This window comes from Lycium ferocissimum, chromosome 4 (assembly GCF_029784015.1).
Source record: "Lycium ferocissimum isolate CSIRO_LF1 chromosome 4, AGI_CSIRO_Lferr_CH_V1, whole genome shotgun sequence".
Taxonomy (NCBI): domain Eukaryota; kingdom Viridiplantae; phylum Streptophyta; class Magnoliopsida; order Solanales; family Solanaceae; genus Lycium; species Lycium ferocissimum.
Window position 1 is genome coordinate 17,788,627 of NC_081345.1, and position 27,439 is coordinate 17,816,065.

At 37.0% G+C, this 27,439-nt stretch overlaps 2 protein-coding genes across 2 annotated transcripts; one reads left to right on the forward strand and one right to left on the reverse strand.

Moving 5' to 3' along the window:
• The first annotated feature begins 10,358 nt into the window (after positions 1-10,358).
• Positions 10,359-11,287, forward strand: LOC132053789 (uncharacterized). The gene is made up of 3 exons (XM_059445892.1): positions 10,359-10,446; positions 10,518-11,098; positions 11,219-11,287. Exons 1-3 carry the CDS (start codon positions 10,359-10,361, stop codon positions 11,285-11,287), a joined length of 738 nt encoding a protein of 245 aa, XP_059301875.1.
• Positions 11,288-16,051: 4,764 nt separating this feature from the next.
• On the reverse strand, positions 16,052-17,455 carry LOC132051667 (ethylene-responsive transcription factor ERF025-like). The gene has a single exon (XM_059442835.1). The coding sequence runs from the start codon at positions 17,410-17,412 to the stop codon at positions 16,813-16,815; it is 600 nt and encodes a 199-aa protein (XP_059298818.1). The 5' UTR covers positions 17,413-17,455; the 3' UTR covers positions 16,052-16,812.
• Positions 17,456-27,439: the final 9,984 nt, after the last annotated feature.

A 27,439-nucleotide genomic window follows, 5' to 3' on the forward strand; every position in this document is an offset into this window, starting at 1 on the left:
CAATTCCAATTCCCAATTGTTGTTCATTGATTAGAATTAGAAATGTACTATGCTAGAATAAAGTAGTCAGTAGCCTTGACCCTTGACGGACAAACACTCATATTATCAAATGATAAATTAAAGGCTAAAGTCATAAGCTCCCCTTGACCTTGTCCGATTGTTACTTTTACACTAGAACTTAGGCTTGTTCTGATTAAATATTTATACTAATCAAAGCGTTATATTAGACATTTTTCGCTGACATGGCATGGTGTGCGCAATGTACCTAAATTTGATGCGTGAGAGACATTTATTAATTTGGCAAATTTCTTTTTTTATCTCTTCTTTTTCCTTCTATCTCCTTGCAACCATTTCCTTCACCTATATATCCCCCACCATTCCACCATCGGGGATGCCACTGTCGCCACTGCAGACACTGCTGATCAGCCGCTAGAAGTCCGTGTTTTAACTATATTTCTCTTATATTTTGATCGCTTTTCTTGTATTAAGTTGATTTAGTTAATTCATTCTATACTTAATACTGGTATTTTATGGTGTAGGAGATAATTTTGTGAAAAGAAATGACTTGGTGCTAAAATGGAAGATGCGTTTTGAAGTTTGAATAAAAGTCCAAGGCATAAAATGGGATTGAGTCTAGGACCAGAGCAGCAAGCGCACATGAAAAAAATAGACGAAGTAAAAACTGGCTCGAGAAATACACTAGCAAGTCGTGCAAAGTGTCGTGTGAGACGTGATGCCAGTGTAAAGTGGAGCCAGACTGAGAATGAAAAAAAAGGTGCATGAAATATGGGTTGGCACAGTTCCATGCCTGTACAAAAGGTTGTCTAAGAAAATCAAGCCTATGAAGATTCTCACTAGCACGGCATGCCACACATCGTGCCCACCATGTGTAGTGCAATTTGTGGGGGCAACTTTGACAAAAGCAAGCGCTCTAAATATATGACTTGACACGATGTGCCTTGTGCCGCACCGTTTCAGTGCAAAAGTGACATCAGAGTTTAAATGATTCATTAAGGGCGATTTGGTCCAAGAACTTTTCAACGGCATAAATATACCTTAAACACATTTTGAAGGGGTGAATTCACTTGAGTAGGATTGCAGACACAACTAGAGAGATTTCGAGCAGAGATTCATTGGGTTTTTCCTCACTTTCATCTTTTCTTGTAATTTATGGTGTCGACACATAGTGATTTGTATGCCATGAGTATGCATGGTTAGTTTTATTTCTTCAAGGGTTGCCGGATATTCATAAACGTCATTTTGATTATTATATTAAATAGATCATCGGAAATGAGCTCAAGTCCATACTTCCTTTGATGCATCAAGATCCCCTTGTCACTTCTAGAAAACTCTATTCCCAGAAAAAATCTAAGATCACTCAAGTCTTTGATCTTGAAATTAGTCTGCAGGATAGATTTTGTTTCTTGTATGAGATCAAGATTATTTCCTGTGATTAATAGGTCATATACATATATCAGCACAAACACTTTCTTTCCATCAATGTGTTAAATGACTAATGAATAGTCTAGATGACTCTGAGTAAAATCAGAATCCACTAAGGCTGATGTCAACTTGATATTCCGTTGTCTAGAAGCTTGCTTAAGCCCATATAAGGACTTAAGTAACTTACAAGCTTACTGGCCATCTGCTTTGAAAATAGTAGAACCCCTAAATGTACACCTCTTCATTTTAAAATCGTTGAAGAAAAGCTTTATATACATCCATCTGGTATATATGCCAGTTATGTTGTCACGCCCCAACTAGGGGAACGTGCGGGTACCTACTATTTCCCACCTCAGTAGGCGAACCCGTCCCTTATGCAACCAATCATCAGTAATTAAATCATCAATAAAAAAAATGAAAAACCCAAGAATAATACTATAAGTCTAACATAATATATATAAATATCAAGTGCGGAAGATAAATAAATCCCAAATCGTAGTCTGACAGTGCAAGAGCTACTAAATACTACTACAAGTCTGAATAGTCAATACATCATCTGAAATACAAATTGTCTCGAAATAGAATGGGACAATAAAGAAGATAAAGTCTCGGGCTGCATGGATCATCAGTAGCTCACCCTTAGAACTATAGGAACGTCGCCTCGGGATCAGTAGCGAGGTGTGGATGTCTCCCAACAGCGAACTCTGCACTCATAAAAAGAGTACATCAAGGTAGCATCAGTACAAAATACAGTACTGAGTAAGCATTATAGGCCAACAACAGTTAGATCACGCATGCGAACAAGGAAATGGAAAGATAATCATACTCACAGACAGCTACAAGTTAACAAGTCCAAATAGTACAATCAATCACCTAACGAGGTCTCAAGCAATCACGAATCTAACATAACCACTTAGTCACCCAATAGCTCACCTATCATCGAAGATCACTATCCACCCAAATAACAACAAAAACATAAGATATGTATGCAATGGAATGGAATGCAATGCAATGATACACACATGCTCCGGGGGGATGATGTCCACCTCTCAACAGGCATGACCCATGGGGGACCGCTAAGTCCATATACCATCATTCCGTCTCACACAGCCTAGAATGACTCCTCCATCCAATATCAATGCTAACCACTCCGTATCACACAACATAGAGATGGCTCCGCAATATAATAATGTCGCATGAATCATACTTACCTCCGTCATCACCATTTCTCAATATCAAGATCAAGACAAATATATCATGGATATGAGAAAGTATGTCATGCAATGAGATTATCATAATTAACATATGGATTACAATTAGATTCGTATAAAGACAACCATCACAGTACAAGTACCACATAAATCTGTTTCTTCCAACCAATCTCCCATAATACAAGAAACCACCAATTCAAATAGAAAAGCCAAGCATAACTTAAGGATTCTACAAGCCGTGAGCCCGAACACACAAGTCACACAACAATACCAATCCTAATAATTTCATTCCAAACTTCATACCCGAAGGTTCACATGATATCTCCAACAATTCCCTAAAGATTACATATGAGTCGCTAACCGAAGTCTAACAAAAAAGGTAAGACATAACCTACATGGAGTGCCTAACAAGAATCCCAAACAGTCACGCGAGCGCCTTGCCCTTCCTCAATGCCTCCAAATATTCAGGGTCTATTTATTAACGTAATCTAGATTAGAAATCATGAAAAATAGTACTCATATTGCTAGGCTTCTAATTTGGTCAACTTAAACCTATGAAATTTGGGGAAACGGGCCCACAAGGGCAAAACAGAAAATTCAAAAGTGAAACATGCAATTCGAGTCTAAGTGATCAAAAACCACTAATAAATTCCCAAAACAACTCAATATTAAGCTCAAATCGTATTTAAAGAGAAACCCCTAAATTTGGGTATGAACCCTAATTCTCAAATTTACAAATTGGTTACTAACAATGGAAGAATCATGTTTATAAAGCTATTACCCAACAATTCCATACTAGTGTAAGCTTTTCCATCAACAAATCAAAGTTTGATAACTAAAAGTTCATTTAAGAAAGAAACCCCAAGAACCCTCTTTAATCCTTATGTTATAGGAAGATTCTAGCATGAAATAGGGAGTTTCTAAGGTGGATTATGAATCATAAATGAAGAATAGGGTTAGATGAACTTACCCCAATGAAGAATTGCCTTAGAATCTCTTGTTTTGCTCCCAAAGTAGCTCTAGAACCAAGAGTAATGAATGAGGAATGCTAGGGTTTGAAAAATGATTTAAGTCATTTAAGTTCCCGTCAACCGCTACAGCGGTCTGAAGTCTGCTCCAGCGGAACCGCTGCAGCGGTGACATGACCGCCCCAGCGGCCACTCACAAACTCTCTACGCCTCTATAGAGACAGGGCTATCATCATAGTGATACCGCTGCCGCTGTCCTGGTGTCGCCATGGCGAGGTACTAGACACCAGAAAGTTACTTAATTCCACAAGTCTCATCCCGAAATTCGACTATCACCCGAAGCCCCACAGATACAACACAAAAATGCAAATGCACATAAAAACGCGCTACGAACTCACCCATGGCCTCGAATTTCCCAACAGGGGTCTCGTTGACCAAGTCAATCCCTAATACCCCAACACCAACTTTCCAACCCAAGTCCCAAAACGCATTCTAATGCATTAGGAAGCAAACTGAACATACCGACAAGTCACAAATGACCATTCGAACCTTTCGGGATCGATGAATTTTTTAGAAAGGTCCGTTTACCCAAAAGTCAACTTTGGATCAAACATTTTCGCCAAAAAGGCTTATTATCACAAAAAGCCATCTAATATCCATCCGATGACCTTAAAAGTCGTCCCACCCATCCCTGCAAGTCTAATATAAGCTCAAGAAGCTCGAAAAAAGTTCAACAAGGTCAAAAGTACCGTAATGGCCAAACGGGTCGTTAAATATGTGCTGCAGCTAATGCTATTACTGATCTTACTGTAACCATTTTCACCACTGGTGAAAAGGTTTCTTAGTAATCCAGACCTTCTCTTTGACTATAATCCTTTGCCACAAGCCTTGCATTGGTCTTTCTATTATGCCATCTGCTTTATATTTGATCTTATAAACCCATCTAACACCAATTGCTTTCTTCCCTTGAGCCAATGCAACCACCTCCCATGTCTTGTTGTCCTTAAGTTCTTTGATCTCTGTCTGCATTGCTTCTATCTGCTTTATATTTGATCTTATAAACCCATCTAACACCAATTGCTTTCTTCCCTTGAGCCAATGCAACCACCTCCCATGTCTTGTTGTCCTTAAGTGCTTTGATCTCTGTCTGCATTGCTTCTATCCATGGAGGATCCTTGGCTACTTCTGCTTAAGAATATGGCTCAGAAATTGGCTCAGAAACTGCCGAGAAATTTGAGATAAAACATTGATATTGTGTGGAAAAATTATCATAGCAAATTATATTTGCTATGGGATATTAGCATGCACTTTGTACATTTTTCTTTATATCAGCAATGACAAAGTCTTTGTGCTAAATAGGTGGTCTGATGCTTCTTTGTGATTTCCTAGAACCATGACCTTCAGGAGCACTGATTTGTTGTTGTGGAACTGTTACATCAGCTGTTTCCAAGTTAGTATGATCCACAAAAATAACACCAGCATCTTTTCCATCAGGTGCAACAATGGCATCACTAGACAGCTGCATGGCATCAGCACCAGAAGCAATGAGATGATCATAATCCTCCATGAAGATGTTTGAATCATTTGATGCTGAGATGAATATGACACTATTTGTTGAAAAGGGAAAACAGTCTCATTAAAAGTAACATCTCTGCTTATAAAAAATTATTATTTTTCATATCTAGCAACCTATAACCCTTCCGGTGAGTACCATATCCCATCATAACTGCTTTAATCGCCCTTGACCCAAACTTGTCCTATTTTACTAAGTTAGTGGCATAACATAAGCAACCAACAACTCTCATATGCTGCAAGTCTGGTACCTTTCCATATACTAGCTCATAAGGTGATCTCTTGTTTAGAACTAAAGATTGGACCCTGTTAATGACATAAACAACAGTTCAATACAAACAACCCGTAATCTTGGTAGTAAGCAACCCTGAAATCTTATGGCTCTATCAGTATATATCTATGCTTCCTCTCCACCACTCCTTTTTGTTGTGGAGTGTATGGATAAGAGCTTTGATGTACAATATCATTAGATTAAAAAAGATAAGCAAAATGATGATTAAAAAATTCTGAGCCATTATCAGATTTAAACACATGTACTCTTTTATTGAATTGAATCTGAACCATAGCAACAAAGTATTTTAGCCAAAATACAATAGCAGAGTTGACTCTCATGAGGAAAACCCATGTCTATCTAGAGTAATCATCTACCATAGTGAGAAAATATTGCATACCATCACATGCAACTGTTTTGTAGGTCCCTCATAAATCCATATGAATCAGCTGAGACAAACCACTACATCTAGAAGTACTTATTGGGAGGGATTCTCTAGTCCGTCTAGCTAGGGACATATATTACAATTATTGATATCAAAACACTTATCATGCTGAAAAATTGGAAATCTTCTCAGAACTGTCATAGGAACATGTCTATTCTCTTATGCCATGTTGCTGCATCCACATTCTTTTGTACAACAAATGATGTTGTCCCTGCAAAAACTTCTTTGGCCTGGCTGAGAATAAATCACATACAATTCATCTTGTTTTTTTACCAATCTCCCTCACCTTGTCAGTGCAAAGATCTTGAAACAAACAAAATTTGGGAAAAAACATGGCACAATATTGCAGTTCTTTTGTCAGTTTTGAGACAGACAAAAGATTAAACTTGAATGCTGGCACACATAACACATTGCTAATAGTATCACCTCTTGTTAATTGACAATTCCATATGCGAGAAATACTAGCTGATTCTCCCTTTGGTAACTGCACTTTTCCTGCATCAGCTATTGGTGTTCCAGTTTTCAGCAGGCCTTTGTCACCAATCATGTGATTAATGGCTCCTGTGTCTATAATCCGCTTAATCCACTTGAGATAACTATTACTATTAAACAGTGACTTACCTGCTAAATTAGCAACATGTGTTGAATTACTTGCTATGTTAGCACTTGCATAATTTGTGGTGCACCTGTTCAGCATTGACAAAAGTTGATTGTATTGTTCCTGAGTGAAAACAGGTGTTGATGTAGATTCCACATTTGTCCTCCCATGAGTATAGCTTGGATTTTGTCCTGCAAGTGGATATATGACCAAATTTGCCTTCTTCTTTCTTATAGAATTTTCTGGATAACTAATCAACTTAAAACAAACTCCCTAAGATGTCCCTTCGGTAGACTGAAATCACACTTCATCAGTTTGTAACAGTTAGCTCTTGTATGACCTTTCATATTGCGTGTCACAATCGAGTAATAGTCCCTCTTTTGATACGATCGTCCCGATCTTGAAGCTCCAAATCCTAAACCTTTAGATGTGTACAAAGCTGTAGGATCAACCTTATCTGTCACTACACAATTTCTTTCCACTAACAACTTCTGACTCTCATCCTGCACAATCATAGCATATGCTTGATTCATGTTAGGCTCAGGATTCATCATTAGGATTTGTGACCTGGCTAGAGCATACCCATCATTAAGTCTCATTAAAAATTGAAACAACTTCTGCCTTTCTATGTACTCCACAAAATCCTTAGATTCTTCACAATTACAAGCAGGAATAAGAGAAATTGAATAATGCTCATCCCACAAATCTTTCAATCTAGAGTAGTATATTGATACAGAAGATACACCTTGAACAACTGTGGCAATTTCCTTGTGTAAATGATATGGTCTCGAAGTGTTTACCTTGTCAAACCTTTCCTTCAAGTCCTTCCATATAGAAATGCATCAGATCTGAATAGTATTCCACTAAGCAGACCTGTTTGCACATCCTTCATGAGCCATAAAACCACAATGGCATTGCATCTTTTCCACCTTTTCTGCATATCATCTTGATAGTTACTTTTTATAATAGATCCATCAATAAAACCTAACTTGTTCCTTCCTAAAGTGCAAGTTTCATTGAATGACTCCACAACATATAATTTTTCCTTCCCTTCGATTGAATCTCTATCAATAATGAATCAAGTGCTTTTGAAGGATGCAGATAAAGTTAATGATTGTAGTCAATTGTTGTGTTATCAGAATTCACATTCTCAGTTGTTGTACTTTCCATAGTTCCAATTGGATTCACGATCGATCTCAAAATATAGCAAAATTCTTAACCAGAAATGCAATAAAATGCACTACAAATGCGATAAAATGCACTACAACAGAAAATACTTGAATCTGCAACAAGTGCTAAAAAACTTTGATAAATCTCTCGATCCTTTCCCTTACTCAATACATGAAAGGAATCCCTAGATCCATTGAAATCTGCGTTGATACCATGATAACTTTCACTATTCCATTGAAATACTTATTGAAATAATCTAACTAGCTGCTACAGCAGCTGATTATAGAGTTATGCAATCAAATCTGTAAAGGAAAACAAATGAAGAACAGATGAGAGAAAACTTGTGAGAGAAGAAAGACAGAGAAGATATTATTGATTGTGAATTGAAGAGAATGACTGAATTGATTACATTACAATGTGTATGCACTGCTTATATACAATGTAGTGTCAAAATATCTTGTAACAAACTCAAGGTTCTACACCAACTAGTTGAACAACTACCTAGCACACTAATAACTACAATGTGACAGTTGTACACAGCTCATCCGGGACTGTGCTCAACAAAGTAATCTTAAGCCATCCAAGGTGCATGATAGTACATACATTTTGGATAAAGGCAAGGATAATAGGTTAACATACAGTTTAGATATGCAACCAAAAATCTAAAACAAGTTCAAAAGGATGTTCATGCCTTTTCCCATGCAATAATTATATACGAATTATAATAGAAGCGTGTATTGCATGCAAGGCATACATATTCACTAAATTATTTCTATTTGTCGTGAAATGTTTGATTTATCATATTATAATATGAACACAGCATATTGTATGATTTAAAACATGTGTCTATTAATATTTGTTTCAGTACATTGATCAATATTACTAACTTATTCAAATCTGGTATTTGGTTTTTAATCACACGTAATTCAAAATGACTAATGTAATGTGGTTAAACAAAGATAAAATTTATTAGTAAAATTTTAATTATCTTAAATGAAGAAGAATTTTGAGAAGGAATTTTGAAGTGAGGTAAATGAAATACGAGATCAATGGAATAAACATATCCTGCTTTCCCCTTCTAAAGTTGAAAATTATTTAAACTTTTTCTTAAAATACAAAATTATTTTTTTTGCAAATATTAATAGAAACAAATAAGATATCATGACAAGTAAAAAAAGCTTTTTAATCTAGTTTAAGGTTTTCTTTATCATTTATATGGGTTCTCTAATACATGCGCTGGTGGTACATGAGAATGATTACATATAATTTAATTATTACTAATATATGTATTTTTTGTTCTATTTTATGTGGCACAATGTTTTTATGTGTCCCGAAAAGAATTACGTACATTTATCTTTTCAAAAACTATTTTAATTAATCTTACATTCTTATTTTTTTCTTAAGGACGTGACTTGTTGGAATATAAAAGTTATTAATTCTTTTATAAGTAGTGAAAAAATGAAAAGGACGAGGGAAATTCCAGCCACTATTAACTCATTTAATGGAAAAAAGGGTTTAAAAAAAAAAAAAAAAAACTATATAGAATTTGGCTAAAAAAAACCCTTCCAGCCATTTATTGAATAAAAAATGTCCTCATGTTATTTTTGGCTTAAAAATACCACTAACTTATTGAATTTGGCTCAAAATCCCTCAACGTTATTTTTTTTACTTAAAAATGCTACTAAAACTAATGGTTGACTAGATGAGGCTTTATAAAAAGACAGGTGACAGTGTATGATTGGTTTAGATGTTAATCCAATGTGAATCAAATTACCAACTCATATGTATTTATCTGACCCATCCATATAATTAAACCCGAATTCCTGATTGTTAATCCCCCAACCCCAATTCCTTTCTTCTTCCTCGTATATTCCTTCAGTTCCATTCTGTCTTTTAACTAGGATTTTGAAATTTTAACGGTTGTAGATGAACTGAGATCATACACTGTTATATGACATTTTATAAAGTCTCATCTAGTCAACCATTAATTTTAGGGTCATTTTTAAGTGAAAAAATAACTTTCAGGGCATTTTTTTGTCTAATAGGTGGAAGAAGGGTATTTTGTAGCCAAATTCAATAGGTTAGAGGTATTTTTAGGCTAAAAAATAACGTTGGCATTTTTGGTCCAATAAGTGAAATGATTTTTTTTTTAAAACCAAATTCAATAGGTTATGGACATTTTTGGCCCTTCTCCGTTTATTTAAAGGATGATCATTTAATTTATATGTTATATTTTGCTTACACATCAAAATTTTATTTAATTTTAACTTAATATATTGTTCAGTCAAACGTGTTTACATAAAATGAGAACAAAATAGGAAAATAGAACATTTTCTCTCTCTACAACCCATGCCCTCAGCGTACGCCCCGTGGATTTACATGGCTAGAGGTAGAGGAAAGGCAACGGCCGGCCAACAAGCAAAGACCGGCAGGAAGAGGTAGATGTGGGGGATGACCTCGACTTCAACTTATCTCTGAAAATGATGACCCGATCGTGGAGGTTACATCTGTAGCCCAAACCCCAACACAAATTGGGGAGGCGACTGACCCGACCAGAAATGAGAAGCTCAAGCAAGTCACGCCACCACTGACAACACCTGGAGCTACTAAAAGGTTGGATATAAGTAGTAGTCCAGCCCCTAGTGCTCAATCGGCGACGATTGTCACTCCTAGATCTGATATGGCAAACACTAGCACTACGGTGCCGGTTCAAGTGGAAATTGCTAAAGACGAGGCAGATCCACCAGGATGGACTTCTCTATTTGCAGGTAATTGCAATTCTGATATGGAATGAAACTCTCTTACATTCCTCCGGATATTGTGGATGGTAAACCCATAGCTACACTAGAACAGGAGGAAATTGATAGGGAAATGCGAAAATGGCGGAGTGCCCTAATTGTGTATGTAATTGGGGATACGCCTGGGTATAATTACATGTCAAAATTTGTCACTCAAACTTGGAATAAAGTTGTTGAACCGGAAGTTTTCCTTCATAAAGAAGGATATTATGTGATTAAATTTCAATCAGTTGAGGATATGAATGAAATATTGTTCTCTGGACCTTATACAATCAATAACAAGCCTATGATACTTAAGCAATGGACTGTGAACTTTGATCTTAGCAAGAAATTTCCAACTAAAATTCCTCTATGGGTGACTTTGCCTCATTTGCCTATGAGTTGTTGGAGTTGTCAATCTTTAAGCAAGATTCCTAGCTTAATTGGCAAGCCATTATATGCTGATGAATGTACATCGAAGCAGAGGAGGATTTCCTGTGCTCAAATATTAGTGGAGATTAACATCACTAGGCCTTTACCAGATAAGGTCTTGGTGAGTGAACCAAATGGCACAACGTTTGAACAAGCTATTTCATACGACTGGAAGCCTGAATATTGCCCTAAATGCTTGAAGATTGGAAATGTTTGTGCTCCTGAACATGAGGAACAATAGGTAAAACCACCTAGAAGAAGGAGAAGGCAAAGAAGGAATCGGAGACCACAGCCTGTGGTTCAACCTAATAGACCTCAAAGGGTGGTATAGGAATGGAGATCAGAAGATGGTGATGGTAATGCTGCTGCTATAGAGGGACAATTAGTTGTTACTGAATAAAGAGCTCATCTACCTGTTGTGGAGGATATCCAACAGAGTCCTGAGGTACCAGTTATGGTAACCAAGCAAGTAGATGCACCTAGTGAGCAAGCTAGAGGATCTCATAATGCCCATTTTGATGCTCCCAGGGCAACAGAAGTGAGACCGAGTCCTGTACTGAGCTGTACAAAAGAGTTTCCTGAGTTAGGATCTCACACAGCTAAAAAAGTTACTACACCTCTGAGGATTTGGGAGTTAGAGATCACTACTCATACGCTCACTCATAATAGTGGCCACAAAATACCTTCTCAATGACTTGGGGAATATGGAATATAAGGGGAATCAACAAGAGATACAAACAGAAGGAGTTACAACATTTTATTATAAGTAAACATATCAATCTGGCTGGCCTTCTTGAAACAAGGGTGAAAGAAGAGAGGAAGAATAGAGTATAGAAAAACCTAATGCCTGTTTGGGGGCTACACTGCAATTATCAACAAGCTGGGAATGGTAGAATTTGGGTCATGTGGGACACATATGTTTACACTGTGGATATCCTTAGAAGTGAAGCTCAACTTCTCCATTGCATTGTAAACGGAAGAACTGATCAATTTGAAACCTACTTGACTCTTTTATATGGGTACAACACTACTGCACACAGAAAGAGGCTATGGAGTACCCTAAATGATATATCTCTTACTATTAATAAGTCCTGGATGGTAGGTGGAGATTTTAATGCTATTTTATATCTCCAAGACAGACTATGTGGTAATCCTGTGGCTTCTCCTGAGATCCTAGACTTTACAAAGTGCATACATTCTCTATTATTGAATGAAGTCCCCTGGACTGGTGAGTATTATACCTGGTCAAACAGACAAAAAAGGGATGACAGAGTGTGTAGTAGAATTGATAGGATGTTTGATAATGATGTGTGGATGATGAATTGGGGATCTGTTGGTACTGAGTATGGCATTCCACTATTTGCAGATCACTCTCCTATGCTGCTTACTATTAAGAGCCAAAAATGGAATGTGAAGACTCCTTTTAGATTCTTTAATGTGTGGGCTACGAGTCCACTATTTGAGAATGTGGTACAACAGAATTGGGGGAAACAATTGGCAACTGAAAAAATGGAGAATGTGTGGAGGAAACTCAAGGCTCTTAAACATGGTCTTAAAACACTAAATGCTACACACTACAAGGGCATGACTCAGAAGATTGAACAAGCCAGAGCAGAGTTAGTGACTATTCAAGATGAGATAAACATACAGTATTCAGATGCATTGCTTGAGAAAGAAAGAGTAGCTACTCAGGAACTGGAAAAATGGTCCTTAATAGAAGAAAGTATCTTGAAACAAAAGTCGAGGGTGAAATGGGTGAAGTTGGGAAATGAGAATAATAAGTACTTCACTGCTGTTATGAAGGAAAGGACAAATAGCAAGCAAAGTATTGGAACTCATGACAACTATTGGTGCTAAGGTGGTGACAACAGAGGATATTAGAGAAGAGATGGTCCAGTTTTATAAAAATTGATAGGGTTTGCTGCTCCTACTTTACCAGCAATCAATAAAGAAGTTATGAAAAATGGACCAAAACTGACACGGGAGAAACAACTTGCATTGTGTACTGAGGTGACTGAAATTCAGGAAGGATTATGGGCAATCAGTGAAGAGAAGGCACACGATTGATGGGTATAACTTCCGCTTCTTCAAAAAAGCATGGAAACTGATTAAGGATGATATTATTGATGTTGTGCAGGAGTTCTTCACAACAGGTAAATTGTACAAACCTATGAATTGTGTTGCTATAACATTAGTGCCTAAAGTTTCCAAACCTACTGCAGCTAAGGATTTTAGACCCATAGCTTGTTGCTCTGTCCTCTATAAGATCATTTCTAAGATCCTAGCAGCTAGACTTCAAAGAGTGATTGCCAGTATTATTTGTGACTCCCAAGCTGGGTTTATTCCTAGGAGGAAAATAGCAGACAATATCATATTATCCCATGAGCTAGTTAAAGCATACACTAGGAAACACACTTCCCCAAGATGCATGATTAAAATTGACTTAACAAAAGCCTATGATTCAGTAGAATGGGTCTTCTTGGAACAAGTGATGCTAGAACTGGGATTCCCCAAGAGATTTCAAGATTGGGTTCTCCTCTGTGTCAAAACTGTTAGTTATTCCATCATTGTAAATGGAGAACCAGCTCCACCCTTTCCTGCAGCCAAAGGGCTAAGACAAGGGGACCCACTGTCCCCTTTTTTGTTTGCTATAGTGATGGAGTACTTGAGTAGAAACCTACATAGATTGAAACAGGAGAAGCAATTCAAATTTCACCCTAGGTGTGCAAAGCTGGGAATCACACATCTCGGCTTTGTAGATGATCTTTTATTATTTGTAAGATGTGATATCCTTTCTGCCAGTTATATCCATCAGTGTTTCAATCAATTTGCTAAGGCTTCTGGTTTACAAGCAAATTTGACTAAGAGTTCTGTGCACTTTGGTGGTGTGAATCAAGCAAAGGCAACAGGATATTTTACAAGCTCTGGGTTACACAAAGGGTGAGTTACCTATTAAGTACCTTGGTGTGCCCCTCTACACTAAAAAGATGTCATTAATACAGTGGCAGCCACTAATTGAAAAGATGGCTGCAAGAATATCCTCGTGGACTACTAAAAAGCTGTCTTATGCTGGTAGAACACACTGGTATAAACTGTGTTATTTGGCATTCAAGCTTATACGGGCTCAACTTTTCAAAATTCCTATAAAGGTACTGAAGACTATAGAAGCATTCTGTAGGAGTTATATATGGTCTGGGGAAAATGTAATCACTAAAAGAGCTTTGGTAGCTTGGGAGAGGATGTGTACTCCAAAGAGTGTTGGTGGCCTTAACTTAATCAACCTTAAGCTGTGGAACAAGGTTGCTACTAGGGGTGGGCATGGAACGGTATTTGAAACTTCGGTTCGGTAACTTCGGTATTCGGTTTTTAAAAATACGATACCATTACCATACCAAACTAATTCGGTATGGTTCGGTATTTTTAAGTTCGGTTTCGGTATTTCACGGTACGGTAATTCGGTAATCATAGTTTATTTGACTTCGACTTACGTATATACTCATGTAATAAAGGATTATGACTTCGACTTTTCTCAATTACATTAAACTAACACCATACACAAATAGACATATTTAAAAGAAAGTACAAGCAATTTTCGTCGTTAATCAATTACACAACGGATATTTGAATCACGATAGAGTAGTCAAAGTTCCAAAGTCTAAACAACATTAGCCAAAATTAAGCATAATCTTTAGTCCTATACAATTTTACACCAAAAATTTCATTCAGCAGCAGAGAGAATAGGCCATTTCCACCATTTCGAGTCTTAATGTATTGGAAAAATAGCAGAGACAAATTAAAGGCTGCTTCTAGGCCTAGCACATGTGAAAGACTGAAAGCATGAAACTATTGGATAAAAGGTTAGCTTTGATGGTACAATTTTTTATTAGATACAAATTGGCATTAAATGAGATGTGATGTAATTTTTTCTACGAAAACTAGTCTATATATTTAGCAGTAGTAAATATAATATATATGGATTGTATATATGTAGTATAAACTTCGGTACGGTATATGGTATCTCGGTATCTATTTTATAAATACCAAATACCATACCGAATACCAAAGAAAATTTAAATTCATACCAAATACCATACCAAATACCGTAATACCAAAACTGCGGTATTAAAAACTTCGGTATTGATATGGTATTCGGTATATACCATACCGTGCCCACCCCTAGTTGCTACTGCTCAGAACCATTGGGATCTTGCTCACAAAACTGACAAGCTCTGGGTTAGGTGGATTCACTCATACTATATTAAGGGACAACAACTTGACACTATGCCTATTCCTCAACATGCTACTTGGATGGTTAGGCAAATCATTGATGCAAGACGACTGGTGAATCAAAGTCAGGTGGTGGTAAGGAGAAATAGAAGTTTGATCAGACACATATACCTACAGCTGCTGGGACAACTAGACAAAATACCATGGAAGTGTGTCATGTTAAAAAATGAAGCTACTGCCAAAGCTAAGTTTACAATGTGGTTACACTTTTATGGGAAAATGCTCACAAGTGATAGATTACTGAAGTGGGGAGTTGCTGCTGATCCAGTATGTGTGCTCTGCAAAGGGCATAATGAGACAAGGAATCATATTTTTGCTGAGTGCGAGTGTAGGTGAGATTACTAGCTTGGATGCAGAGATCAACATACAAAGCCAGCACATGGTCACTATACATGCAATGGGCAATAACTAATGCAAAGGGCAAATCTCAAACTGCTACTAGATTTCAAATGATGTTTGCAGAAACTGTACATGTGATATGGATTGAAAGAAATTTGTGCATCTTTGAGAAGAGGAGCAGATGTATAGAGGACATTGCGAGGCAAGTGGCAAGTATTTGCAACCTGCGAGCCAAAACTGGAACAAGTAGAATGCTACAGAGGCTGATGTTTTGAATTTTACTAGTTTATGGGAGCTGTGTGATGTTAAAGGTGATGCTATCCAGAATACTCCGTCCTACAGGTTTTCTTGGCTAGCGTACTACCTATAGAGAGTTAGGAGTTTGCGTGTTTTTATTTGTGTATATAGTCTAGTAGAGAGGCTTATGTGAGAAAACAAAGTGAGTTATTCTGTTGTGGTTTTGTAACTTTGCACTTGGTGATTAATAAAATCCGTTAGTTACCAAAAAAAAAAAAAAAAAATGAAAATGAGAACAAAGGAGGACAAACCATTGGCTTATTAAGCCAACTATATCAATACAGAATGTAAGAATAAGCCAACTATATATCAATACAGAATGTAAGAACATAAACTATCATGTCATTCGTTATGTCAAAAAGCGAGTAGGCTTTGGCATTATTAATTCTGACACTCACAATAGTACTCCACATAGTCAAACGTTCATAGCAAATTTTCTGGCCCCATATATTTGTTGGTTCCTTAAGAGCTTCATATCTCCTTGAAAGACAGATCACAAATGCTTCACAGTGACTACGTAGTACTATTTTCTACCCAACAAACTTCATCAAGATTAATTACTCCTATTACAAGAAAAGGGACTTCTCACCTATATAGAGAGTCCACACAGCAACTAAGTTTAGATGGGTGTACTTGTTTTTAGTTTGATTTTGAAGAAGTTACTCAAAACCTGAAAACAATTTTGTTTGACTTCTAATAAAAATATTTTGATTTTTGAGAAAGTCAAGTCATTGTTTTCAATAAAAGTAAAGCAACTTCTTTTTTTAAAAGGGAGAAAATACAAGTACTACTTGTTTCAAATCCAACGTCCTTTCCGAAAACTGTTTCTCAAGGACTATTAGCCAAAAAGGGGAAAAAAAAAAGAAAAAAAAAAGACAAACCAAATGAAAACCCACTAAACTTATAAATAGTGGTTCCGTTATTCTAGGTTCTGGACTGTACATGGGGGGGCCATAGTTTCCTTTCCTCATATATGAAAAGTAAAGACGTTACTTTCATACTTTATGGGTAACTCCAGAGGTTATCTGCATCAGAATTTTCAGGCGATTCATCGTAAGACGTTGACTGATGCATCCTTGGCGGGCTAACAAGCATTGCCTCTGCCATATCATCCAGCAATTTCGGCATTCCGAATATTTCCTCTTCATCTACAAACTCCTGACTCTGCCCCGGTGCTGCTGCTGCTACAGTATCTCCAGAAACTCCAGCTGTCTGATCAGGCGTTGCCTGATCAATACTGCTTTCTGAAGGAGGCGCTCTAGCGGCAGCAGCATTTGCAGCCGCAGTACGTATATCTGCAGCTGCTAGAGAAAGGGGCACAGGGTACGAGTTAGCGCAATCTGGAAAGTTTAATTGTGTGTCAGGGCCTTTTAATGCCAAGGCTGCAACGTCGTAAGCAGCAGCTGCCATCTCAGGAGTTGGGAAGGTACCTAGCCATATACGTGTAGTTTTTCGAGGCTCACGTATTTCGGATACCCATTTACCGTTCCTCATCCGAATTCCTTTGAAATTCGGATGTCTACCAGAGCCAGTTGGAGAGAGGTTTTCAAATGGGGGAGGATAATTGTCACTTGGGGTAACGTTAAAGGGATAATTATCCATGCAGTAGAAAAGTAAGACTGACTTAATTTGGCAGGTGCTTGTTTTGGATATTGAGATTGTGAAAGAGAATTTGGGCTATTTTAAGGAAGGAATGTAAGCGTGGGAAAGTCGCGGACTAATTTAGTTAAAAACCCAAATAAGGGTGACTTATTTTTGACATGTGATGGTTTGGGAGTGCACACGTAATTGGGTCAAGCTCATAACTTAGCTGTTAAATGCTCAGTTTGGTCTATTTCTAATACAGGTACTTTATGTGTCAGGCAATTAATGTTTGCTTATGTGGCAATAGGCATCAGGGGCCAAGAATGGTAGCTAAAAGTTTTTCTCCTACTGTACTCATCATAAGAATTATTTCAGCCAATGAAAAAACAGGAAAGGGAACAACTAGACACGTTATAGACACTTTATGCTGTACGTACATCGGTACATTTATTAGTGTTGTCTCCAGATGTTTTCTGTGGTCTTGCTTGACCATTTTCAATATATGGTCTTGCGAAAAGATCAAAAAAAAAAAAAAAAGGGTAATACTTCATCCGGTTCAAAATAAGGAGCCGTTTGGACATGGTTTGAAATCATATTTGGACATACAATTTGGATATCTTAAGTTGTATTTTCTTTTATAGACATAAAAATTTCACAAGTTGTGAAAACTATCAAAACATTCCCAATTCTTATACAATCTTATCAAATGAGCAAGTCATAGTTCATAACAAAATTAATACGCTACTAGAAGACCTTTCTAAAAAATACAACATCAATTGATCAAACTTTAGTTCAATAAAAACGAAAATTTAACATGAATAGTAATGAGGTTGGTAGACATAAATAAAGGTTGGTAGACATAAAAAAGGTTGGTGGAAGTTAATGAATTTGGTAAATGGTTGGTGTAATTGTTTAAGATATCTACCAACTTATGAGTCTTTTTTTTTTACAAAATATATACTTATGAGTCAAATTTTTTATTTAAAATTTTTGAAATCATGGTTTGAAACCCCAAATCATGCCTTTTTGGATGATTTGGGATCATGGTTTGAAATCATGAGATGAAATGCATGTCCAAATGCTGATTTCATCTCATGATTTCAAACCGCATGTCCAAACGCCTACTAAGTATTCACTTAGCCTTTTGCACACCCCTACTCACTCCTAGATAAAAATAAATATTTTGACTAAATTATCCTTATTAAATATTACCTAATTCTTGATCACATAAAAACTCACTTATTTAAATAGGGATAAATTTGAAAAAAATAATAATTCTTTCTTGATCATGTAAGTGGACACTTATTTTGAACCAAGATTAAAAGACTAAGTAGACACTTATTATGAATCTGAGGGAGTAATAACAACTTCAATGGTTAAAGTTGTGGTAATTACACATAATTCAACTCATGTATAATTGCAGCAAAATCATCAAATTTATTATTAAATCATAAAATCACTTAATTACCTAAAATATATTTTTACTAAAATCCACTGAAATTGATCGATGATCACCTCATTTCTTAAAAAAATAATAGGTATAATTTCAGGGATCTCCATTCAGGTTTCGGTTTGTTACATTTACAGTAATCTCCCTTGTGGTTTACCTCCCTCATTTTGATTTCTTTGTAATAATTTTTTCAACCTTTATATTATTGATGTAAACAATATAATTTGTCTAATTTACCTTTACAATATTAAACCCTTTTAATTAAGTTATTTTATGAATATCTTCTTTAATAACAAGTTCTTTAACATTAAGAATCTAAATCCCTTTCTTCATCCCCCTTGACCCCCACTGCCCTTACTACAGCAAGGAGCCATGGGTTACCTTGGATTTTCATATGAAAAAGAAGAAGAAGTTGCTATCATCCCATCCAAATGTCTCCAGCTTTTCGCAACTCAATATGGTTCAATTATCCAAATGAATTGAATTCTAAAATATTTTCCTTAATTAATCACAGGTTGGCACTTTGAGATGTAAGTATAGATTTAATTTTCTTTGAATACAAATTAAAAGCTACGTAGTATATATATGACGTTTTTATTTAAAATAAGATACTGATAAATTTTTAATTTAATAAATAAAAAGGTACTAATTAATTAGGACAAATTAGTCACGGGCCTACTAAACGCTTTTGGCTATTTTAAGTGGATATAATTGGGATAAATGTCTCAATGGTAAAAAACCAACAATAGTGGAATATAAATATGAGGCAAAGATGTAAGTTATATTTGATTCCAAGTTGGCGTTGTCTTGCTTACAGTATAGCACCACGATAGAACATAATTGTAAAGCTGTCGTCACTCTTCCAATTAATGACTGCTGGAATGAAATATTACTCTGGCACTAACTGTAAACTAAAGTAACACACAATGAAAACTAAGTTTTTGCCGATAGAAGTGCAAATTGCACATTAACAAGACAACTTAAATTTTTTCTTGAAAATGAGGATGTGTTCGGTATGAATTTTCCAATTTTCTCATATTCTTTTGGTCAAAAATTTTGAAAAACATTTTCTTTAGAAAAACAATTTCCTTAAAATGGGAAAACTGACTTCCCTAATCAAAGTAGGGAAAACAAGTTCATAATTGGCATTTCACCAACCACCCTATCACCACCCAATCCACCCCCCCAACCACCAAACCCAACAACTCCCACAACCCCACGCACCTCCCCCCACCCACCCTCACCCTATTTTTTTTTAAAGTTTTTTTTTTCTTTTTTTGGGTTTTCTAATCCACGAATACCCCCCCCCCTGGCTCCGTCGTGCGACCCCCAGCCCCTCCAAAAAATATTTTTTTTTCTTAATGAAAAGTTTAATAAGTTTTTTTGTTTGGTTTTTTACACCTCCCCCTTCCCAAGACACCCCAGCACCCCCCTCCAAAAAAAGTAACTTTTTTTTTATTAAAAAAATTGTTTTGAGAAGTTTTTATTTTTATTTTGTTTTCTACCCGAATTTCTACGTCATATTTAATTTTACCTTCATAAAAAATTTATAAAAATGGAAACTTTGCGTGGTTAAATTTGGTGTGAGGTGGATAAGAATTTTTTTTCATTTTTATTAAAGTAAAATAAAATATCTGTAATAGAAAAATTGGGAGGGGGTGGGAGGGATAGAGGGTTAAATAGAGCGGTGGTATGGTGTGGGGTAGGGTTGGGGTGGGTGGTGGTGTGGGGTAGGGTTGGGGTGGGTGATGGTGTGGGGTAGGGGTGGGTAAAGATGAAGTGCGTTGGAGGGTGGTGGTTGGGTGGGATTTGGTTGGGGGTGGGTGGTAGAGGGTGGGTGCTTGGGGTGGGTGGTGGGGATGGGGGCGGGGTGGGTGTGGTATGGGGTGATGGGGTTGGGTGGAGTTGGTGGTGGGGCATGAATGGTATTTTTCAAAAAATATTTTCTACCAACCAACTGAACATGCAAAAGTAAGTAAAAATTTACTTATTTTTCAAGAACACATTTTCCAGAAAAACATTTTCCTCCATACCGAGCACACCCTGAATATATTGTCTAGTCTTCTCTTTTTGCTTATTGACTTGATGAATAAAATAATTTTTAAATGAAGTGCTTCCCATCTCAAAATGAATTGTATGATTCACCCTCGCATAATTTTCTGCCACTTCCTCATACATTGAAGTGCAATTTACCGATATGCATTCAAGATCTGACCATTAAGCTAATGCAAATCCCATATGTTTTATTCGAGACTTGGGATTGACTGTGTTTTCTGAAGGCCACATCAACAGTACTAGGATAGACCTAGCTTCGCAAATAGAATACAACAGTATGAGATAGAACAATCATATCAACTGAAAAATAAATAAATAAAAAAAGACTTGAAAATATATAGCTTGGATTGGTTACTTAATGTATGTTAATGTGTTCAAGTTTTTTTTTTTTTTTTTCAATCTTGGAAACTTAAAAATTAGACAGAAAATGGTAATGCTTAAAGAAAGAATGGAGCTAGTTAAAAAGAAGTACATACCTATTGAGAATGGAGCAAAAGTTCTAACTTTATTAATCAGCTTCTACAATATGAAATATCAGCACAGTCATGTATCTCAAACTCTTTAAGTTGATCATGAATATATTCACTTTGCAAATTTTTTCCTGATTTGAATTCAATTCTCCTTCAGGTAATTGCAAGAAAATCAAGAGTTTGGCTCCTTCACAGTCCAAATCAACAAAAAGTCTAAAACGTGTCCACCCATCTTAGTTATAAGCATCCTTATAAAATTTGTTTTAATTATGATACAACAAATAGAAACAATAATCTTTACAGTCCAAGTAAATCTATTCTAAGCAAGCAACATACGAGAAGGTAATAGAGCTTGAAAGTTGTTAGAAGCAAGTAAAAAGTCATATCAATGTGTTCTACAACAGAGCTAGAGGACATTATTCAAATCCATGTCCAACTCTAATCGCAGGTACAAAGCATAAAAAGAAAAAGAAAAAAAAAGAGTAAGCTTGTGATACTTTTAGTTAAGAAATTCCCTTTGTAGTCAATCGTCTAGTTAAAAAAGAGTGATAAGCTTAACACAAGAGCTAAAAAGAACACATAGCCTGGGGAGATTCCACCCGTGAATCTGAAGATGAAGATGACGTAGGTGATACATCCATCTTAGCAGTCAATGACGAACCTTCAACATACGATTCAATCTTTGCCCCCATGGCAAAATCTGATACTGATGATGGAAGTGAGCAGGATGAGGTAAACTTTCTTGATGTTCAAACTAAACTGAAAAGTTACTCTCACAGAAAATTGATCTCATTAGCAAATGTGTTAATCGATGAGCATCATGGTCTCATTAAAGAAAAGGAGGCTCTAACTGAGAAGATTCGTGAAGTCGAACAAGAAAGGGATGATAACAGGTTGGGGAAGTAACTATAGAAGATTCCTTGCTAAACAGTCAAACGAAAAAAATGGATGGATACACCTTCTAGAGGAAAGGGGAAACAAGTAAGATTCAACATGAGCTTGAAAGCGAACTTGAGCAAACTAAAGTGAGTCTCATTGCTGAGCTGGAAAAGAACAAGGAGCTTCAGGAGAATCTGAAAATTGTGAAAATCAACCTTGACGAGTTACTTAAGTGGACCTGGTCCTCAATTGCATCTATGTGCACAAATGGTGCAGAAGGCAGACAAGTTATTGGTTGTCAAAAGACTAAAACTCCCAACAATCCCCACACCATGTTTGTCTCTGTGACTGAGAGTTGGCTATGAACTCATTGTTGTCATTCTAGTTATCACAAAAGGGAATGCAAAGTCAAATCTCAAGCTCCTCAGAGAAATACGAATTTTGTTGAAATGAGATCGAAAGTGGAGGGACCTGGTCCTTTCAAAATAAAAGATGGCTTGTCTTCATGGGCAAAAAAAAACTTAATTCATCCCTTCCATCACTAGAAGGGACCCAATCTTATTTGGGTTCCTAAATCCAGTCAGTGATTCAGCTAGGAGGCCTGAGTGAGAGGAAGCAGTCAAAAATGCGACATGGATAAGTGGCTGATCTAGTCTTGTAACTAGAAGAATGAATGAATTTCCCTAACTCAAGGTCTATAAAGGGAGGAGGGTGTCCTTTGGGAAGTGGCAAGAAAGGGTACATTCTTGGCATTGGCAAAGCTGGTAGGACATTCTCCCTTGCAAATGAAAATATGTACTGTGTAATTGGATTGAAGAACAAATTGGTAAGTGTTTCTCATGTTTGTGTGATCTGACATACCCCGGTGGCATCGATGATGATGCAAATGAGGGAGCAGATGGATAGGACATGCTACTCTCTATCTCTGCTTGACTTATTGTAACACCCCGTAAACTTGAACTAGGTGTGAATGTAAAAAAAAAAAAACACTAGTATTTGAGTTGATATTTTAGCCATATGAATCTATTCAGGATGAATTTGGGTGATAAACAATTGTTTTGAAGTCAAACTAAAATGTGGAGTTCTTAAGGGCTTCTAAATTCGTCTAAATCTGAGACGATGCACTTATCGCTAGTTTTAGGGTATTTGCATTGGGAATTTGAGAAAACTTATGACATGAAAGTTGTAGGCCTCTAAAATACCTTTCCAACCATATAAAGTGGGGCTCAAACGGAGCTACGTACAGGGACTTATGATCGTTTTACCGAGAGAATATCGATTATCAGAAAAATATGCTGGGCACGCGTTGCGGACCCAACACGGAAAAATTCAGCTGCAGACCAAAAAAAAAAAAAAAAAGCATGATCAGGTGCTGAACCCGCGACGCGGACTCAGCACGGAGCGGGGGATATTTTCTGGTTTCGAATTTTCTTTAAGTCCTACTTCGTTGTGTTATTTCCCACTTCGTTTCAAATCAATATTTCTGAGGAAAAGAACCCTAGAAAAGTCTCTTTAACCCTAAGGTAATTTCTCACTCAATCTTGATCATTCCCACACCATATCTATCCCCTCTTGATAGCAAATCATCTCTCTAAAACCCTAAGTTCTTGAATTCTCAAGAAGAAGAAGATAGGGGCGTGTGGAATTTGTCTAAGAGGTAAAGTTTCTAAATTTTCCTAGTATTAATAAAGTAATGGGTTAGAGTAGAAGTTCTACAAGGTTGGAATCCGTTAGTGATTCATGAAAGGGTTCAAGAACCCGTTTATAAGGCTTACGAAAAAACCCTAGTTTTCGAAATTCCAAGAAAACTTCAAGAAACGATTCAAGTTCTAATCTTTCTCATCTAAAACCCTTGTAGTGTGATTGTAGAACCTTGGGAATTACGTTTGAGCGGGATTTGAGGTATGTCTACATTTCCAAAAATCTTGCTTGAAGTATGTCTACTTTTAAAAATCCTTCTTTGAAGTATGTTGTCTTGCTTGAAACGTGTGGATGATTGTTTGTGACTTGAAATCTTCCTATAAAAATATGAACATCATTATAACTCTTATGTGGTGGAAGTTCTTTTGGGAATTAAAGATGATTTCTTTTAAACAAGGTCATGTGTGTGTAGGGTCAAGCCCGCATCGAACCTTATACGAACTATACTACTTTGTGAAACTCATTTTTTCCCCATTATTGGATGACTGAACTTGTTTTTCTAAAGGTTGGAACTTAACCTTGTTTTGCTGTTGAATGGATTTCTTGAACTTGAAAATTGAATAAGAGATTTGAATAAGATTCTAAATCGGCTATGACTTGAAATGCCTCTTTTTTGAGATGATGACTTGAGAAATGAGATTCAGCTCTAAGCCATGATTGATGATTCAGTAATATGCCATGATTTGTATTTTGTTAGTGTTTAGGCCTGTATGGGTAAGTTGTGCTAGTCCAGAGAACGATTAGCCGTTATGGATCCTAACGTATCGATTCGAGTATTGCTGTGTTAGTCCAGAGGACGATTGACCTCTGTTGCTTCCTAGCCCGGAGTATCTATTGATTGTGTCGATCCGGAGGACGATTGACCTCCGTTGCTTCCCTGCCCGAGTATCTATTGCCGTGTCGTGTCGATCCGAGAGGACGATTGACCTCCGTTGCTTTCTAGCCTAGAGTATCTATTGTTGTTTAAGTCCAGAGAATGATTGACCTCAGAGGTATGTCGCCTGGTGCATCTGTTGCTGTGCTAGTCCAGAGGACAATTAGCCTCTGTGTCTTCTTAGCCGGAGTATTGAATGATTGATATTTTGTTTCCTGTGAGTAGCTTGTGGTGATATTGAATTCGTAAGTGAAATACGTGGCATGGTAAATGGTAAGGAATTAAGTTAATGTGTCCTCTGTTGTTGGATTTTCTGATGACTCTTTAGTGTTGCAGACTTACCTTATTCCTGGGTTTGAACTATTATTTTCATTGATATCATTTTATTGATTTTATTCATCATATCTTGTTTTGTTAACTATTGCCCCTTAGACACCCACTGAGTACCCAGTACTCAGGCATACCATTATTGTTTTTGATGGTATGTTAGGTATCATTGAGGAGCAGGTTTGTGATACACCTACGACTTAATAGAACTTGCTGCTTTCGAGACTATTCAGTGAGCCACATGATTGTTCGTGGGGCACCATTCTATCTTTACTTTTCGTATTTTAGTTTCGGGCTGCGTCCCGATGTCTTTAGACAGTCTTTATTATCTTAGAAGCTCCATATACAGTTGTCAGATTGTGGGTAGTGTGTTGGAGTCTTGTGTGACTCGTTGGGCATTTTGCCACATTTATTTACTAAGTCTCTGATTTGACTTCCGCTGGATTATATCAAAGTATGATCGTTCTTTTATCCAATTTATTAATGACTGGTTTTCGTATTTATTAAAAGATTTTCGAAAGAGATTAGATGATTATTGATTTTATAAGGTGCTTCCGGTGTTGTTCATAGCATCGGATGCCTGTTATGCCTAGGGTGGGTTTTAGGACGTGACAAGCTTGGTATCAGAGCCTACGTTCAAGTACGTCCTAGGATTGTTGTCGGTGTTAGTGGAGCTGTGTTTAGTGGAATTTTCCTTGTACAGCCTGATCACCTGCATGACCGAGAAACTCCCAGGACATTTATAGGTGTTTCCTATTCTTCTTGATTCTAGATTATGCTGTAGCGCTTGAAGTCCTTTTAGGATCGTCCTAATTCGCTCGTTAATCCGACTGAAAACCATAAGTTGACTCGTTTATGAAAGGCTTAGTACCACATATCAAGTCTGCATGTGCTGCTGTTGCTATGTCTCCTACTTGTACATTTTCATCTTTGGTTGGGTTCGCTGAGCAACAAGAGAATTGGAAGGGTGAAGAGATGCTTGAAAGGGAACAAAGTAAGAAGGCCCGATCTGCGGGTGGTTTCACTGGTTCGTATGATGGAGGGCAACGGAAAGGAAATTCTGCATCTCAACAGTTTTTCTCAGTCTAATATGGGCGTTCCATCTGGTGGACAAGGTCAGAGGAATAATGATCAGAACAGATATTCGCAAGGTAGTAACCGACAAGCATTTAGGTGGGAGGATCGTGTTTGTCACCATTGTGGGATTAGGGGTCATATCAAGAAGGATTGTAGAAACTAGCTTCGTGAAATGGTTAACTCTTCAGGCCAAAGGAATAATCCGTCGGATGTTAATGCTAACAACACCCCTAATGCTCGTGGTAATGGTGCTGGTAAAACGGTTGCTAACACCGCTAATGGGGGACAAGCTCGACTTTATGGTTTGACTTGTAGGGAGACGGTAGAAGATCCTGATGCCGGGGTCACAGGTATTGTAACTATATGTTCTCTTAATGCGTATCCGTTGACCGATTCAAGTTTGACTCTTCATTATAAAACTCTGTGCTTTGTCCTTGACTATGGTAGAGAACCCAAACAGTTAGTGCCTCGACATGACTTCTAGGATCTATAATATTGTGTGGTGTAGTTAAGGATCGTGAGACTACTTCTGATTTGTTGGAATTAGGAATAGAGGGCTTTGAGGTGACTATGGGTACAGACTGGCTTACCAAGTGTTATAAAATTCTTGATTGAAATAGTTAGGCTTGTAGTTCTAGGTGAACCCATTATAGATTGAAAGAGTAATACCGTTAAATCTCGAGGTAGACTATGGGTGTAAATCCCTTATTCCATGCTTAGGCTTGTCTGGTTGTTGTGGGAGTCTATGCGAGGACCATATAGTTATTGTTAAAGCATTATATGGGTTTTGTTTGTGATATCTTTCCATACAAAGAAGCACTAGTGAGCATTCGAAAGTTTTAGCGTTAGCGAAAATCTTAGGGCATACCCTCATTCGAGGACGAATAATCTTAAAGGGGGGATAATGTAACACCCCGTAAACTTTAACTAGGTGTGAATGTGTAAAAAAAAAACTAGTATTTAAGTTGATATTTTAGCCATATGAATCTATTCGGGATGAATTCGGGTGATAAACAATTGTTTTGAAATCAAACTAAAATGTGGAGTTCTTAAGGGCTTCTAAATTCGTCTAAATCTGAGACAGCCTGCACTTATCGCCAGTTTTAGGGTGTTTGTGTTGGGAATTTGGGAAACTTATAACATGAAAGTTCTAGGCCTTTGAAATACCTTTCCAACCATATAAAATGGGGCTCAAATGGAGCTACGTATAGG